We start from the raw sequence: 19,071 nt of genomic DNA on the forward strand, positions 1-19,071 counted from the left end.
AATGTAATTATAAATCTTTATTTTCCTGTGGGAAATTTGAAAAAATCCGGCCTTATACTTTGTCTGCATAATAAAAATGTTTGTACTTAAAGCCGAGATCTATAGAGCGCACTTTGACTTTGCTCAGACTTAAGATTGAGTTAAAATGAGACAGATGTATGTGAGAGATGTACATCTGTCTCATTCTAACTGTCTTAAGTCTAAGCAAAGTCAGAGTGTGCTCTATAGATCTCACCCTTAGTCTGTTGAAAAATACACCTTTGCAGGTGGGGTAATAGCTAGCTGCTGTAACAGTTCCAAACCCAAGCTATTTGGAAATAGATTCCTGAACAAACTTTATAGATTTTGTACACTTATTTTATTACTGTATTGTACTATGCTTATCTGACTTTCGTAAGTCAAAGTCAAAGTCAAATGATTTATTCAAAATAGGTAATAAATTACTCTTATTGATGGTACTCTTACATCTTAAGCACTTGTATAAGTCTAAATCGAAAAATAAATAAATACAAATAGATTACATTCTGCCCCAACTTCCTAGAAAATCAATAATAATTCGATCAGTTTTAACTACATTCCTGATCAAATTTTATCTATCTAGAAAATTTAGAAATTTTAGAACATCTATAATAATCAATCCGTTTTTAACTACCTCTAGGTCCCTGTGTTTAAATAAAAGCAATATTTTCATGTGGTAATAAATGTGTTTTTTTTAATTTATTTCAGAAGAAAATGGTTGAGTTTATGTGCCCGGTTGACGGAGTGGCCGGTTTCAGTAGTGAAAACAATGTTGACTTTTGGGATAAAAACAAATGGGACCTGGAGTTGAGCAGTCATCAGGTAAATGTGACGCCAAACTTCTAGATCTTTCTGAAGTTGTGACAAGTAGCGTCACATTAGCACACAGGTAAGTATCATCAGCAGGTGGCTGGAAGCAGGAGCAGAGCGTCCACCACCGGTTCGCCTCGCGTATTCGTTCCGAAGCGCTTTGGCGCACCAAACGGAAATATCTCGGATGTGCCTCGGATTCAAATCGAATGTATGACGTAGATAATTATAATGTCAAAGATGTCCACTGATTAGCTTAGATTTGGAATTTGGATCAGAGATCGGATCAATGCTTAAGCAATATCCGAGTTCGGTCCGAGTTTTTTATATCCGTATTTTCACAGATTCGGATCGGATGAGTGCGTAACTGCTCTAAGGGTGTGCACTGCACAACTTCAATTCATAAAACGCTTGTAATTTTGGTCCCAGGTCGTTGTGGCGACGTGTCAGATCCTGTGCGATATGCTCACACATCAGTATATAAAGCTGGAAGACATCAGCCTGATCATATTCGATGAATGCCATCATGCAGTGGAAGACCATCCGATGCGTCTCATTATGAAACACTTCGAAAACTGTCCGAGGCATGAACAACCTAAGATCTTGGGTATATTTTGACATGTATTTTTTTAATTAGTAGGTAAATGGAAAGCGAATTGCGCTAAGTATAATCTTTATTAGAGATAGGCCGAGTAGTCGTTTATTACTCGGTACTCGGCATAATCGGCAATTTTTAATTACTCGTACTCGGCCGAATAACTCGATTTAAATGCTGAGTAAGCCTATGCGGTCAATAAAGTTAGATAAAAATGCTAATGTACACTGTACAAAGCTGATAGCCTTCCTATTTGATTAAAATGCTCTAATGAAGTATTTTATAATGTAACTAGCTTATGCCCACAACTTCGTCCGCGTGGACTACACCAAACGACTATTTTAGTTGGTGAGACATAAAATTTCGTAATAAGCGTACAGGCTTCATGCAAAAATGCCCACCATCCTTTCAGGTTTAACAGCAACCCTCCTAAACGGGAACGTGAAGCTAAACAAAGTGGAAGAGATATTGCGCAAACTGGAGACGACGTTCCAGGCCAGCATTGCAACCGTCAACGATATGGGAGAGGTTGCTAGGTAACATTTTTCTTTATTACTCTCTTTTGCTTTAGAGTGAAGCCACACAATGCGTTGTGTTGCCGGTGCGGCGCCTGAGCGGTGCCGCTGCGTCATCCTACGTAGAAATCGCTGTACCATGCCACACGATGCGTTACGAAATCGTGCGGCGCTGAAGTGGGAGGTCCCGGGTTCGATTCCCGCCAGGGGCTTAGAATTTAATAATTTCTAAATTTCTGGTCTGGTCTGGTGGGACGCTTTGGCCGTGGCTACCGGTAAAGCCGTGCCTCCAAGCGATTTAGCGTTCCGGTACGATGCCGTGTAGAAACCAAAGGGGTATGGGTTTAATACAAACTGCCATACCCTTTCCAGGTTAGCCCGCTTCCAACTTAGACGGCATCATCACTTACCACCAGGTGAGATTGCAGTCTTGTATTGGAGTAATTTTATTATTTATTTATTACAAGCTTATGCTCGCGATTTCGTCCGCATGGGTTATACAAATTTCAAACCCCTATTTCATCCCTTTAGGGGTTGATTTTTCAAAAATCCTTTATTAGCGGATATATGCGTCATAATAGCTATCTGAATGCCAAATTTTAGCCCGACCCGTCCATTAGTTTCAGCTGTGCGTTGATAGATCAGTAAGTCAGTCAGCTTTTCCTTTTATATATTATATATGGATAGCTGTACTACTACTACTACTGACTACATTATATTTTTTGAACGGCGGCCTTTACAGGCACCTTTTTCTTTTATATATTTAGATTAACATTCTTCTATTATTATTAATTTCTTTGGTGTTTCATTATTAAGTTCTTATGTACTTAACAAAATAAAAGATCAGAAGGTTATCATTACTAATTTATTATTATCATTTTCAGCCATTCAACAAATCCTATAGAAATGGTGTTGTACTACAGGATGCCACTTCCGACCTCTGCCACTCAGGAGGCCATTGCACTGTTAATTAAACTTCAAGAAATCGTTATTGCCGCTGAGTTGCCAGACACAATGCAAAATCCTAATATTAGGCTGCAGCCAGGGCAATATGATATATCTGAGTCAGACGGAAAAAAAGTATGCTGTATTTTGTAAATTAACTAGCTTATGCTCGCGACTTCGTCCGCGTGGACTACACAAATTTCAAACCCCTATTTCATAGCGAATATCCCTTTCTTAGCGGATGCCTACGTCATAATAGCTACCTGCATGTCAAATTTTAGCCCGATCCGTCCAGTAGTTAGAGCTGTGCGTCGATAGATCAGTCAGTCAGTCAGTCACCTTTTCGTTTTATATATTTAGACTAGCTGATGCCCGCGACTTCGTCCGCGTGGATTTACGTTTTTCAAAATCCCGCGGGAACTCTTTTTCGGGATGTCTTAATCCAGGGTATAATGTATCTCCATTCCAAATTTCAGCCAAATCCGTCCAGTAGTTTTTGCGTGAAGGAGTTACAAACATACATACACACACACACCCACACCACAGAGCAGAAACGAAGAGGAGTTGGCCTAAGCAACTGTGCACTGTGATTTTCAACTAGGTCCTGACGTCATCACTGTGGGCGGGGCCTTAGTTAGTATGCTGTCTGCGTTCGTCAGGTTCACATATATTGAGACTCGTATTATCGGTGTGTTTTCGCGTTTTTAAGAACAAAAGGATGAAGTGTTGTGTTTTATCGTGTCAAAGTTATTCAGACAGACGTTCTGATGCTATGAATGGTATCACATTTCATTTGTAAGTAATTTTATACGTAATTTCTACACTTATTGACATCTAGTGTGAGATAGCTGAACTATGTAGTGACATCAATATATCGATGTTAGGTCGCTAAGCGAGTAGTTTTGCTACTAACCCGCAGATGGAAAATTGAGAAGTGGGCGGCGTTCCACAACCCCTCACCCCGCAAAATGTCACTCGATATTTCATAGGGAAATCTTAATACAACATCTCCTCTTTGTTTCTGCTCTATGCACCCACACACACATACAAACTTTCGCCTTTATAATAGTCGGGATGGATAAAACGTTTTTACGAAATGATCCTTCTGGATCTAGAAGGTATTCGGTAGTATAACTCCAGCCTAAACATGAAAATGACATAAAACAAATATAATGAAACATGTGTGAAATCCACAGATAAAAAAGGCAGTCAAAAACATGATAGAGTCGATGATAATGACTATAAACGAGATGGGTGCGTACGGTGGGGCGATAGGGATCATAGCGTACGTGGTTGCCTTCGAGAGACGCAAGCGTTGGGCGAAGAGCGAGCAGGAGGAACTGCTCTACAACATCGCCATCATTCAGTCCACTGAGTAAGTGTTCCACATTCATCATCATCATTGTCGTCAGCCGATAGACTTCGACGATAATTACTATATACGAGATGGGTGCGTACGGTGGGGCGACAGGGATCATAGCGTACGTGGTTGCCTTCGAGAGACGCAAGCGTTGGGCGAAGAGCGAGCAGGAGGAACTGCTCTACAACATCGCCATCATTCAGTCCACTGAGTAAGTGTTCCACATTCATCATCATCATTGTCGTCAGCCGATAGACTTCGACGATAATTACTATATACGAGATGGGTGCGTACGGTGGGGCGACAGGGATCATAGCGTACGTGGTTGCCTTCGAGAGACGCAAGCGTTGGGCGAAGAGCGAGCAGGAGGAACTGCTCTACAACGTCGCCATCATTCAGTCCACTGAGTAAGTGTTCCATATTCATCATCATCATTGTCGTCAGCCGATAGACTTCGATGATAATTACTATATACGAGATGGGTGCGTACGGTGGGGCGATAGGGATCATAGCGTACGTGGTTGCCTTCGAGAGACGCAAGCGTTGGGCGAAGAGCGAGCAGGAGGAACTGCTCTACAACATCGCCATCATTCAGTCCACTGAGTAAGTGTTCCACATTCATCATCATCATTGTCGTCAGCCGATAGACTTCGATGATAATTACTATATACGAGATGGGTGCGTACGGTGGGGCGATAGGGATCATAGCGTACGTGGTTGCCTTCGAGAGATGCAAGCGTTGGGCGAAGAGCGAGCAGGAGGAACTGCTCTACAACATCGCCATCATTCAGTTCACTAAGTGCTCCACCATCATCATCATCGTCAGCTGGTACACGTCCACTGCTGGACATAGTCTTTTGTAGGGACACGTCACGATCTTGCGCTGCCTTAATTCAGTCCACCTAGTGGTACCTACGCTGCCCTTTCCGGTCGCTATTCTAGCACCTTGGAACCCCGACGTCTTCAATTTTTCAAAGTATTGCAACTTACTCTGATTAGTATTGCCACTTCAGCTTTGCAACTTACTCTGATTCTCTTAATAGATTTCATTTCTGATTTGATCACAGGGAAACTCCAAGCGTATGGCCGATGATACACATGCTTGTTACTTGTACAAAAGCATGCCAGTTACAAGCGAGCACAAGCTACTCTCATGTGTATTGAGTTTCTGTCAGGAGCTCACGTGTCAGTACAAGGCATACCAGTAGATCGCAAGGCGTTTGATTTTTCCCCTTGAGGGGAAGTGGGACGGGACACTCGCATGCCAGCTACAAGCACGCGAAATAAGGTGTTTGCTAGTAGATCGCGCTTTCAACCTCTCAAATCAATATCAATAAATATAATTTATTATTTATCAAGACATTACGTTTTTACAACGATAACAACAAACCGTGAGTGACAGACACTTACAAATATGGAATACTATTCTTTGTTTCTCAACTTTAGATGTAATGAGGTTACACATATCACGTTCCAATAGACATAACTACTCCAGTATTAGATGTCGGGATAACCTCACCAGGTCTAGCTGGTAATGTGTGGTACAGCTTTACAAAATAAAGGTTTTTCTTTCTTTCTTTCAAGCATGTGTATCGAGTGCTAGCATTCTGCTAGTACCTGGCAACCAGAATGGTATGCTGGGTGCTGGTAAGCTGGCATAGCTTACCAGCACCTAGCATACCAGTCACTGGCATGTCTATCACGGGCTTATGTGTAATTACTTTTTTGTACAATTTTTGTTTGTTTATTTTTTAGGGCAAGAGCGGTTCTACTTCATTCGATGGCAAACGAAAGTGGATATGAAAAAATTATTAAACATTCCTCTCAAAGGATAATACAATTACTGAATATTTTAAAAGAATATAGTCCAGTTTACCTAACACAGAACGGAGGTAAGTTCACAAAATATCGAGCTTATTATCTAAATATATAAAAGGAAAAGGTGACTGACTGACTGACTGACTGACTGACTGACTGACTGACTGACTGACTGATCTATCAACGCACAGCTCAAACTACTGGACGGATCAGGCTGAAATTTGGCATGCAGATAGCTATTATGACTAAGCATGTAAGCATCCGCTAAGAAAGGATTTTTGATAATTCAACCCCTAAGGGGATGAAGTAAGCGTTTGAAATTTGTGTAGTCCACGCGGACGAAGTCGCGAGCATAACCTAGTTACAACAAGTCTGAGAGCCTGTTGCCTTTTGTTACAAGGGCAAGCCTACACTGCGAAGTTTCGCCGCGCGTTTTTATTTTTATTGATTTGGAACAGTCAACAATTACTCAATAATATTAAGTATTAAAATTAAACTGTTATAAAAATCGAATCTACAAAATAGGTTAAATACGTAATCAACTAAACTATCCGAGGCAGCAGAACTAGGGCGTCACAATAGGTATAAGCAAAACGTGAAGCATGAACATACTGACAGACCAAATTTTAAACAAAATTGTTTGGGCTCTATATCGATAATAAAGCTATAGAGTTTTAATTTAATTAATAATGTGATTTCAGTTACAATGAAAGTGAATCGTAACAGAAACGCTCTTTCTGGTTTGGTTTTAACTCAACAAAGGTTTACAACGAAGGTCCTGTACAATCTCTTGAAGGATGTCAAAGAAGTAAACCCAATCGAGTTTGGTTTCTTGAAGCACGATTTTATCGTCGGATTTAACATCAATCCTTTCACCAATACTAGAGAACAGCATTACACGAAGAAGTTAAGCCAGCAAGCGCTTTTGAAATTTAAAAATGGGTAAATATTTGCGTATAGTGCATCAAATCACTTAGCTGCCATCTCTACGGACGAGAGGATCGCGGGGATAGTCCCGACGTGTGGTAAAAATCGATACAACCTTTGGCCCGATAATATCATCCTGTGGAGATGGGCCCATAGCGTTTGTATAATGCGTAAAAATGACTCACGCGCCATTTTGACTTTATGTGTAAAATTTCATGTCAAAAGTACAATTTTAGTCCTTATTTTAAAGGTGAACCGTACTTTTGACATGACAATTGACCCATAGAGTTAAAATGGCGCGTGAGAAGTCATTTTGTACGGACTATATTGAATTTTGTGACGCAGCGAGACTATCGCCACGATTCTCTCGTCCGTGCAGATGGCGCCTTAGGGACTAAGTCGGGTCATGAAGTTCTAAATAATATCTGCTGCATTTAATATCAGAACAGCCTATCACCGATACATAAATCGAAACTAAAAAATACTTATTAGCAGAATAATATGTAAAAGCTCATCCTAATCCATACTTCCACACTTATGATAAATACGAATGTGTGTCTGTCAGCTTTTCACTCCCCATCCGTTTGACTGATTTTGACGGGTACTGAGATAGCTTACATCTCGGGAAGGACATAGGAACAAGTTCCCACGGGATTTTTGAAAACCTAAATGCACACTGAAGAAGACGTTGGCATTATCTATTTAGTACAGTGATAGCTTGCGTTCTGGAAGAGGATCTGGAGGAGAGGTAGAGATAGCGTTGCGTTGGCGTTTTTACCCTGAAAAATCAAAGAGTTCCACAGGATTTTTAAAACTGCAACTTACGCGGACGAAGTCGCGGGCATCATCTAGTAAGTAAATTATTCAAAAGTATCTTTAGTATCCCTATGTGAATTCAACTGAAAGGCCATGTAAATAAGTTTGTTTTTACAGTGATATACACTGATGTTTCACTAGGCGGCCTAAGCGCTAGACCTATTTTGACAAAATTTGATACAGAGATAGCTTACATTCCGCGGAAAAAAATTTAAAACTAAAAACGAAGGCTACACAAGCATAGTTGCGGGCATTTGGCATCAGCTAGTGTGAAATAAAGCACTATTATAATTCCAGAAACCTGAATTGTTTGATCTCTACAAGCGTATTGGAAGAGGGTGTGGATATCCCGCAGTGTTTGCTTGTGGTGCGATATGATCAGCCCCTGGAGTATAGATCCTATATACAGAGTAAAGGTAATTACTCAATAATTTATAGCTCAACGGATAAAGGAGTGGACCGAAAACGAAAAGATCGACGGTTCAAGCGCCGCCCTTTTCACTATTGTCGTACCTACTCCTAGCACAAGCTTGACGCTTAGTTGGAGAGGAAATGGGAATATTAGTCATTTATTTAACATGGCTAATATTTAAAAAAAATCGCTGATGCCAGTAAAGGCCGGACCGCAGTACGCGGGGCTGCACAGCGTGTTGCTGTGCGTCGTGGCATTACTACCCATACTTATTATAAATGCGAAAGTGTGTTTGTTTGTTGGTTTGCTGGTTTGTCCTTCAATCACATCGCAACGGAGCAACGAATCGATGTGGTTTTTTGCATGGGCATAGTTAAAGACCTGGAGAGTGATATAGACTACTTTTTATCCCGCATAATTAAAGAGTTCCCACGTCATTTTCAAAAACCTCAATCCACGCGGACGAAGTCACGGTCGTCAACTAGTAGATAATATTTTGAAGCGAAGCGACACGCCGCGCCGCTGTAATGCGGTCCGACCTTTATTTAACGCCGGCCGCATCCATATTCCATATGCATACTAATCCATACTTCCATACTAATGCTATAAATGCAAAAGTGTGTCTGCCTGTCTTTAAACTTTTCACGGCACATCCGTTTAAACGATTTGACGTTTAGTACGGAGACAGCTTGTATCCCGTAGACGGACATAGACTACTTTTGTCCCGGAAAATCACGAGTTCCCACGAGATGTTAAGAGACCTAAATACACGGGGCGAAGCTGCGGGATACCATCTAATTATAAATGCGAAAGTGTCTGTTTATCTGCTAGCTTTTCATGACAAATTATTTAAACAATTTTAACGAAAGGTACATAAATAGCTAGAACTTTTGGTCCCGGAAAGTCAGAGTTCGCACTGGATTTTTAAAAATTTAAATCCATGTGGATAAATTTTGCGGGTATCATAATATAATTGTTTTAGAGATAGTTTGCATCCCAGGGTGGACATCATTACTTTTTATCCCGGAAAATCAGAGTCTTCGCTTTATTTTTATACAACTCCACGCAGTAGGTCGTACGAAGTTGGCTCGTCTATAGTAATATATAAATTGTCTTTGATTGTTTGAGGTCGAGCAAGAAGCAAGGTTTCTAGCTTCGTTTTACTTGTGGATGAATCTAGAAGAGGAAAATTTGCACTACAATATTTAGAGTTTCAGAAGATAGAAGAATATGTTCATAAAGTAAGTTTTTTCTATTATTACTTTCTTTTTTAGTAGAGTATGGTAGAAAATTTGAGTCAAGCTGGTATTCACTCAATCCACTAAAACCTGGGTTATATCCCAGGTTTCAGTCGATTTTAAACAAGCAATGTTGAAGTCAGAGTGAAGACTGAACTGCGACAGCTCCCGACTTCAAAAGTGAGAGGTATAATATGTTAAAACTTACGCGATAGAAAAAGAGGTGTTTAGACTGCAGTGCTGTGCGAGCTGAATCGCATTTTATTGCGTCGTAAAAAGAGTCGCTATTTATTTAAGAGATCTCTACCAGGCAACCAGTTACCAGGTTGAGGAAGCGTGTAATTGTGACATAGATCAAGAGCACATAATTTATGAATTTCTGTATGGGCCACTTCACTTTTAGGGGGCAAATTAGAAAATTTAAAAACGTTTTGTGAAATGTACAAGTCAGTCAGTGTGTTTTTGCTACAGTGTACTGTAGTCGGCAAAAAGTTTTTGTCACAATGACAAAAACTTTTTGATGACTCATTTTAAAAATAGAATCTCGCGCGTGGTTAGTTTTACTTCCATCGCATGTAAGTCCCGCAAATTGCTAAAGCGCGTGGCCGCCAGTTTTGTGACGTCAGCACTAAACTGAAGTTTCGAGATGATGGTATATTTTTATTTAGGCTGTATTCAAAATGACGTCATTTCGATGTTAATGAGACATAGTTCCAGCGCAATAGCAATTCACCAGAAAAATCACCTACGACTAACCAGTCTGTATGGCCTATGAGCTTTGCCTGTCCTTAGGGAGATGAAATGAACAACTACTTACTTCCACCGCAAGCGCATTAATTTATTTTCACACGTTATTATTAGTTGTTACACGGAAGTGCAGAAGAAAGGGCCGCGCCCACCGAAGAGGACGTTCAAGATAACTTGTATGATGATGACGACGACATCCCGCCTTACGTCACTAAACATGGCGGTAAGTTTGTTTTATTTAAATGTAGTTTTCAGGGCTCCGTACTAGGGCTTGAAAATCGGATTATTGTTCAGCTCCGGAGTCGGGTTTCGATGCTGAGCGTTCCAAGTCCGGTGTTCCGGAGTTTCGAAGCTTCATTAAAAAAATGAATGTGATAAAATAATGCGTTTGATTTGAATATTTCTTGCACTTAAATAAATGTTCAAGTCTGTTATGCATGAAATAAAACAAAATCAGTTAGAAAAATGAAAAGGGAATTTTATTTTACGACCTTGTATAGTAAGTATAAGTATAGTAAAACTTTTTTTTTGTTATGTTTTCTATTTCATATGTACAATTTATGAAGGCTCTGTACTGTATATATAAACGATGAAAAAGCTTGACTTTTTCAGCGTTTACTTATTATACAGCCATGGCTAAGTTCAGTAGTTTAGGCGCTACGGTGGAACACACGTAAATACAAACTTACATACATATACTCCTAAAATCATAACTTCCATTTGGCTTTGCCATAGTCAGGTTATTAATAATCTTGTGTTGTTCTCCAGCTACTCTGATGGCCGTGTCCGCTATAAGCTTGTTGTCGCGCTACTGCAGCGTGCTACCTCACGACCAGTTCACAAAGATCGTGCCGATGTGGGTACAGGAGCACGTTCCGACGCACTCCTCGCAGCGGATCGTTACCATCATCATGCCTCTGCAGTGTCCAGTCAAGGAGCCTATAAAAGTGAGCTTTATATCATCATCAATAACAACCGATATACATCCACTGCTGAATAAAGGTCTCTTGTAGGGACTTCCACACGCCACGGTCTTGCAGCGGCTCCCTGCGACTCTTCTGATGTCGTCCGTCCACTTAGTGGGAGGTCTTCCAACGCTGCGCCTTACGGTGCGAGGTCGCCATTCCAGCACCTTGGGACTACAACGTCTATCGGTTTTCCGAACTATGTGCCCTACCCATTAACACTTCAGCTTCGCAACCCGTTGAGCTATGTCGGTTACTCTGGTTCTCCTGCGTATCTTATTTCTGATTTGATCACGTAGATAAACAAGCATAGCTCATCCCATCGCTCGCTAAGTGATTCTGAGCTTTCTTATGAGGCCTATATGAGGCCCACTTTTGTAGGGTACCGTACCCGAAGAGTTCCAACGGGTTCTATTAGGTACTAAGCCTCTGCCGTCCATCCGTCTCTGTCAGCGGGCTGTTCTCCGAATCGGGGTTTCGCCATAGTACGCCACGCTGGCCAAGTGTGGGTTGGCAGACTTCACTCACCTTTGAAAACATTATGGAATACTCAGGCATGCCGGGTTTCCTTCACCGTTAAAGCAAGTGGTATTTAAATGCTTAAGACGCTCGCAATTCCGAAAAGTTAGAGGTACGTGCCCAAGAGTGAACCCTGAACCCCCAAATAGGAGGTTGAAGTCTTAACCCTTTCCCTGGCCCTTCTTACGCGCTTCTCCAAACAAACGTATTACGCCTATTATTCTATTCTATGTTGTTCTAGACCTATAACTAAGAAACTGGAAAATTGGAAAATTAACAACTTCATGTCACACTTTAATTCATAATTATTTCAAATGTCTTTAGTTTGTGTAAAAAAAAAATTGTTTTGTTTTGCTAAAAATAGGCGTAATTCCAAACGTCGATTTGAAATTTTCTATTTCGGTTATTGACTAAAAAAATCTTGCATCTCAAGCAAAATTCATTCACCCGACCCCTCTAGTGGTGAGGTGCGGTTAGAGGAAAAGGGTAACACGCACAGATAACGTTTTTCTCATCATCTATGAAAACAGCACTATTTTAGGCTGTTTAGGCCAACGAGTTGTCGCTTCGATGAAGCGGGCTCTTAACGCTCTAAGGTAAGGTTTGTTTCATTAACATAATAGACTTATGATTAAACAGGGTATCCGACGTGACAATTTGAAGTCGGCCAAGCGGTCCGCAGCGCTCAACGTGTGTAAAAGGTTGCATGAAGTGGGGGAACTGGACGAGTTAACTCTGTTGCCGCGACAATACGGGTAATCCATACATTAATAAACTTTTTATCAGATACTAGCTTATGCTCGCGACTGCGTCCGCGTATATTACATAAATTTTAAACCCCTATTTCACCCCCTTAGGTGTTGAATTTTCAAAAATCCTTTCTTAGCGGATGCCGACGTTATAATAGCTATCTGCAGTCAGTCAGCCAGCTTTTCTTTTTATATAATATGTAGATTGTTGGTAAATAATAATAGTATATTATTTATTATTATATACTATATAATAATATAATAATAATAATAGTATATTATTTATTATTATATGCTATATAATAATATTATAATAATAATAGTATATTATTTATTATTAAATACATGACGGTTTATTTTTTCGACATTTTGCATGTTAAATAAAATGCATATAAATGCATAAAAATAAAATCTGTTTTAGAATGTATAGCTAAAGCCATTTCATATGATACCCCACTTTGTATGTATGTATAGTAGGTAATCTAACTTTGAAAGTTGAAAATACGAAATATTTGTTCATGAACAAATTTTTTTTTTCGGAAGTAACCACAAATTCACATTCATTATATTTTCGGATTTTTCCCTTTACGTGACCTATAAGAACTACCTACCTGCCAAATTTCATGATTCTAGGTCAAAAGGAAGCACGCACCCAATAGGTTACTTGACAGACAGGCAGAAAACGAAGTCATCCTATAAGGGTTCCTTTTTTTCTTTTGAGGTACGGAACCGTATGAAAGTGTGATTATGTGTCTTATTTGTAGGAAAATTGATTTCAATCTGGAAGACGTTAAAGCGTGCTTTCTGAACTGGCGGGAAGAAGACGACCACGGAGATGATGTACCGAAGCCGGGTTTTAAGAAAAGAGTGCGAAAGCACCTGAAAGTTGTACGTAAATCTTTTATAGTTTGGCCATTATGAATTTGCGAACGGAGTCATAAATCATTACGATCATAGGGTTGTGAAAATGCCGCAGATAAGTCGTTAAGGATAAAGGGGTGCCGTTCCCTTAGCTAATTTTGTATGTTTCCTGTCGCTCATAACGTTTATCGACTATCGACAAATCTTTTTTTTTTACTATTACACACCACCAGAGCATTATGTTCCAGTTCCATAAGGCCTGTAAGTGCGAGCGAGAGGTCTGATGAAGTTTTATGACCCAGTTCGCACGTGCGTAATGGCTCGACTATACTTTATTGTTCTAACTTATTTACTTCGGCCGCATAACTGTCCCATTCACTCTGCGAATGCCAGATGCGTGCGTCCGATTGGCAACATTGACACTGTGTCTGGGGGATCCAGTACAAAATGCAAAGGCAGAATGCCTTCCGGCGCACGTCAGAATTTTTCTGAGAGCTAATTATTATTATATTATGCATATCATAATATGCGGCCGGCCTTAAGTGTTTATCTTCACTGGCACTGGAAGTAAAAATCATTTATTGAAATGATAACTTCTTAAAGCGCGTTAAGCTAGTTTTGGATGGATAAAAACATCATGATTGTTTCAGCGTTAGGTCCATTTTACGTCTGACGTTATAGTGTTTCGACACTCGAAATTTATCCACGTTGTCGACTGCACTCGTACTAAGCTTACTTAAACTGTAGTGACTCGTTTTTGAAATTTTTGCGACATTTATTTTATTTTATTCATTATTTTTAATCAACAGCATTACAGATAATATAATTTTACATAATATCAGACTTAAAATTAGGCCAAATAGAATAGGCTACTTGACAATTTTTTTAAGTTGGTCTTAAATGGTTAATATTTGTCCTATTATATCAAAAAAATTAACACTATATTTTTTTGCGCCCTAAAAACCGTAAAACTTTAATTTAAAAAAATATTTTTCTTAGACAGGTGAAAACACTGTCGGCCATGTTTGGCCGATAGATTATCTGTGCTCTGACGTCATGCATTTGTAAACAACAGCATAACCACAGAGTACATTATATATACTGAGCATAACCTACCAAAGTTTAATAAACATGACTTCTATACTAGTTTACATGAAAAATATAGTAATTATCGTTATTGTATCATCCGAGAATGTAAAAAACGCATCGATAAAGACCACAGGAAAGTTGTGGATTAGAGTGCCCAGTGAAATAAATATACGTAACACGCAAAGACTTGCTTAAAGGGATCCTATATGACTAACGACTTCAACCCAAATTTATTTTTGCAAAGATCACTTTGTTGTAAGTCTTACTTAATAACTTATTCAATTTATAAAGAGAAAACGATATTTTTTTACGTTTACTATGAGTTTTTAGAAATATATAAAAACTAGCTTATGCTCGTGACTTCGCCCGCGTGGACTTCATAAATTTCAAACCTCCATTTAACCCACTCAGAGGTGGAATTTCAAAAAATCCTTTCCTAGTGGATACCTTCTCTTTACCTACAAAGAACACACTCACCAAATTTCATGTATCTAGGACCAGCTGTTTAGATGTTTAGGCTGTGCGTTGATATATAAGTTAGTCAGGACTCTAAATTTTATATATATGGATACTACGTTAGTCCCCGCGTGACATAGGAATGACATTTCTTTGTTTACATATTTAATGACGTCACATCATGGCTGACAGCGTTTTCTGCGTTTCAAATAAAAATAAAAATTGTATTTTTTTAAATTGGATTTATATATCCATCCTGCGTTTTTAATAATTGTTATTGATATATTTCGTTGTTTTAAGCAAAATACTATATAAATAATCATTTATTGGACGAAATTAGATATGAGTCAAGTAGCCTATTACAATTTTGTTTAACAGATTACTTAAAAATAGTTATTAATTATAACAGTACGTTTGAAGAGACCAAATAATTTAAGCAAGCTTTACAATATAATAATATGAAATCAATGACAATTAACTAGTAAGAATACCTAGTAGGTGATTCACAACATATGCATGTATGTGTGTATGTGTCAGTTTTAATTAATAACTATTATTATTATAATACATTCGAAATGTATTTAAGCTTCCTTTATATATTTTATGTTTTTTCGTTTTGTTCTAGTATCCAAAGTGCTTGGACGCTCCGTCAGATGGGCTATACGATCGGATGTATTACTTGCACATTATAAAATTGACCGTGGCATTCGCTGAGCCTACCGAATCTCGCGAAAAGGCTCTGTACAATTTACTTCGAAAACCGGAGGGTTACGGTCTAGTAACGATGCAGCCTCTGCCCATACTATGCAGCTTCCCGATGTTCCTTACCGTTGGCGAAGTGAAAACCTCTCTGGAAGTGAATTATGCATCGATTCGACTGAGTTCAGCTCATTTCGAATTGATTAAAAGGTAATGTTACCGCTGTTTAAAGCGCAGATACATTAATGTGTTGTGATGTGGTGTGGTGTTGTGTGGTGTTGTTGTAATGCAACCCAGTCTCACGCAATAATATACCATAGCATACCATACCATAATAGCGCCATAAAGCGACGACAGACTAGTGTGAATCTCTTAAAGTGTTTCGCTCAGATCGCGCAACAATACAGTTTAACTTTTTATTGTATTAGTATTTGCACCGTCACGCTTTATGAATAAAATTAAGGGTCGAAATTCAATCAATAACTGTCATACCCCTTCTGAGTTGGCTCGCTTCCATCGTAGACTGCATCATCACTTACCACCAGGTGAAATCGCGCTCAAGGGCTAACTTGTATCGGAATTTCTAAAAATCTATATGTAATCTGTTCATAAGGAACTTATCAATGTTCACCTGTGTACCTACAATCTACATGGTACATGAATATATATAAAAAATATAGAATAAAACCGGCCAAGTGCGAGTCAAGCTCGCGCACCAAGGGTTCCGTACTACAGTCGTTTTTCGACATTTTGCACGATAATTCAAAACTATTATGCATAAAAATAAATAAAAAATTGTTTTAGAATGAACCCTAAAAATGACCTCAAAGGCTGAATTAGCTTGTGTTTACTCGGCTCTCATATGCTGTGCCCACGAGGGGGGAGGAGATCCAAATGATACACACGTCCTTCCTTAAACGAAGTCTGTTTATTACTACTACAATTATACCCTTTGCCACCACACCTCATCCTCGTTGATGATGATGACGCCGTCACTGGTGAGAAGATCTCTACCATCTTTTTTTGACAAATAAGAACGTTGCTAAGTAACGTATGGACAGATTACAGTTAGACTGATGAAAATTTCAGCCGTAAGTGAATAATACCCTAATCGAGATTAAAACTTACAGGTTTCATTTTTTCGTTTTCGACCAAGTAATCGAAGTGGCGAAGAAGTTCCTCCTATTTGACGGAGAAGCCAACAACCTTTACCTGGTGCCCATCAAAGAGAGCGATGGCTACGACATAGACTGGGCGTTTATGCAGAAGTACGGCGAAATTCGACCGGTCGCTGAGCCGCCTCTCACTGTAAGTAAGAGTTTACTTAAGCCAGTGAGGTTGTAGCTACGAAAAAGCGGATATCAGGCATCAAAATTTATAATCATCATCATGACTATAAACACGTAACCTTAAAACTAATAGTATTCGACCGAATCTCGGCTTCAGCCAAACCTTGGGCTTGGGCCAAAATGGGCTGAAGTTTTGGCCGAAGCGAACTTGACCGTGTATGGCTTAAATAATCCAGTAAATAGAGCATTTAACGATGCAAAAGATGCGAAATTTTATTCTCTACAATAATGGTTTACATAATTTTTGCCCTAAAGTGGATAGTTTTCGAGATATCGGCCAAAAACTTTCCTTCAAGATTGGGATCGAAGCTCCACCTGGATCTGTCAGCATTTTGTGATTTTATGGTCAGTAAGTGACCCTAAAAATAAAATAAAATTGGATCGGAAATTTAGTGCGAGGTTGACCAAAAAAACGGCTTTATTTACTGGACTAAAAGTATGCATGATGTCATGCAAACTTGACCGATAAACTTGATCGTGTATGGTTAACGCAGCCTTTTATAACTTTACGATGACGTCATCCTACATCTATAGCTACTTGCAGGAAAGAACTACACTTGAAGTAACGAGGGAAACATACCAGAACAGCGTCGTCACTCCCTGGTATCGAGGGAGCATTATGCCCGACAGGTACGATAACTTTCGATCAGTTTTCCTCTCCACAGATCCACACTGCCAATTTATCCCGACAGGTGACGCATAAGCGAACTCGCCATAAAGGTAGTATCATCTGTGGAACCGACTATACTGAGCTGTCAAACGCCATAATTAAAAAAACTTCCTTGTATGAAACCTCCTAAGAAACTATGAAGACGATAGCTTGCATTGGTCGGACCTCTTGTGGCGCCCTCTTAAATCAGTTTTGCCTGTGGATCCCCATTTTAATATGGACACCTTCAAGTTAAGAGTGAATAGACATCTTCTAGGCAAGCGCGCTCCATCTTATGCTGCATCATCACTTGCCAGCAGGTTTGATTGCAGCCAAGCGCTAGTCTATCTATTCTATAAGGGTAAAAAATTAATCACGCAGGAGTTTTTCACATCCTCCCTAAAAATTTTGAGGACTTCCCTGTCGGAGTGGTGCGCGCTGTGGTCTTATAAGTGGGAGGTCGCAGGTTCTAGTCCCGGCAGGGGCAATTTCGAAATTTATAATTTCTAATTTGTCTCTGATCTGGTCTGGTGGAAGGCTTCGTTCGTAGCTATTTAATTAAAATTTGGTTTTTCGTCCTGGCCCCTTCTTCCTTTCTTAACATAGTAATTGTAAATAAAAATATTAAATGTGATTGTTTTATATATTAAAATTTATTTTTAAAGCACTTTGTTCCAGATACATAGTGTCCGATGTGCTTGAATACATGACCCCTCAGTCCAGATTCGACTCTAACTCCTTTGAAACATTCGAGGACTATTACTCGAGCAAACATAATCTACAGATCTTTGGCAGGAAAGACCAGCCGATGCTCGAGGTACGTTAAACGTTTCCTTACTACGTACATAATCTCGCCAAGTGCGAGTCAGAAGTCAGAACTAAAATCAAGAATAGGGTATTTGACAGCTTTTTAAAAACTGTTTTACGTTAATCACTGATATCTAAGGACTATAGAATATGTCTATTTTACGTTCCATTACAACATATTATGATGCAAGAAAAGATGAAAACGAAAAATATTCCGCGCGAAAACGCTTTCCTGACAATATTGCGCCTCATACTTCATCGTAACGTCACGATTACTGTTGAGACTATGAGTTTACAAGCAGTTGACGTCATCAACCATTCGCCCAATCACAGCCGTTTACGAACACGTGACTTAAAGTAGGAAAAAACATTTTCTTTGTCGATTTTCTCTTAAAATATCTCGTATTTTTCTTAACTGATTAAATAGTAGGTTGATTAAATTAATTTCATATTCAATACGGATGCCATCGATAGATCCTATATTTTACGTGCTTTCAAATACCCTATACTAATTTTGTGTCTCCCATATTTTTTTAATTTGTCGCGCTTTTCCAGTGTCCACTTTCGTTGGCCAGATTCTACAGTACGACAAGGCTATCTTGGCGCGTGGCGAAAATCGGAACTAACGTAGTCGTCAAGTGTTCTTGTTTATGAATATTCTAAGCCTTTATTTTCCAACAGCGCCCCCCTGTCAATTCAACTGCCAAGAGAGTCTTGTTGCAATGTA

At 39.3% G+C, this 19,071-nt stretch overlaps 1 protein-coding gene across 3 annotated transcripts in view; it reads left to right on the forward strand.

Moving 5' to 3' along the window:
• The window catches only part of Dcr-2 (Endoribonuclease Dcr-2), a 49,904-nt gene that overhangs the window by 3,043 nt on the left and 27,790 nt on the right, over positions 1-19,071 (forward strand). Inside the window, exons 4-20 of one of the 3 annotated variants that reach the window (XM_034973290.2) lie at positions 727-840; positions 1,258-1,435; positions 1,836-1,959; positions 2,823-3,018; positions 4,080-4,258; positions 5,999-6,135; positions 6,763-7,003; positions 8,102-8,220; positions 9,345-9,457; positions 10,316-10,424; positions 10,970-11,148; positions 12,325-12,440; positions 13,199-13,322; positions 15,466-15,749; positions 16,670-16,847; positions 17,433-17,518; positions 18,216-18,354. In XM_034973290.2, the coding sequence (XP_034829181.1) occupies positions 727-840; positions 1,258-1,435; positions 1,836-1,959; positions 2,823-3,018; positions 4,080-4,258; positions 5,999-6,135; positions 6,763-7,003; positions 8,102-8,220; positions 9,345-9,457; positions 10,316-10,424; positions 10,970-11,148; positions 12,325-12,440; positions 13,199-13,322; positions 15,466-15,749; positions 16,670-16,847; positions 17,433-17,518; positions 18,216-18,354 (2,616 nt within the window). Of the gene's footprint in view, positions 1-726; positions 841-1,257; positions 1,436-1,835; positions 1,960-2,822; positions 3,019-4,079; positions 4,259-4,703; positions 4,847-4,899; positions 5,043-5,998; positions 6,136-6,762; positions 7,004-8,101; positions 8,221-9,344; positions 9,458-10,315; positions 10,425-10,969; positions 11,149-12,324; positions 12,441-13,198; positions 13,323-15,465; positions 15,750-16,669; positions 16,848-17,432; positions 17,519-18,215; positions 18,355-19,071 lie in introns of those variants that run through there. The other 2 variants (XM_069501706.1, XM_069501707.1) reach the window with 2 other exon arrangements.

The sequence above is a fragment of the Maniola hyperantus genome, chromosome 11, assembly GCF_902806685.2.
Source record: "Maniola hyperantus chromosome 11, iAphHyp1.2, whole genome shotgun sequence".
In the NCBI taxonomy this organism is placed as follows: Eukaryota; Metazoa; Arthropoda; class Insecta; order Lepidoptera; family Nymphalidae; genus Maniola; species Maniola hyperantus.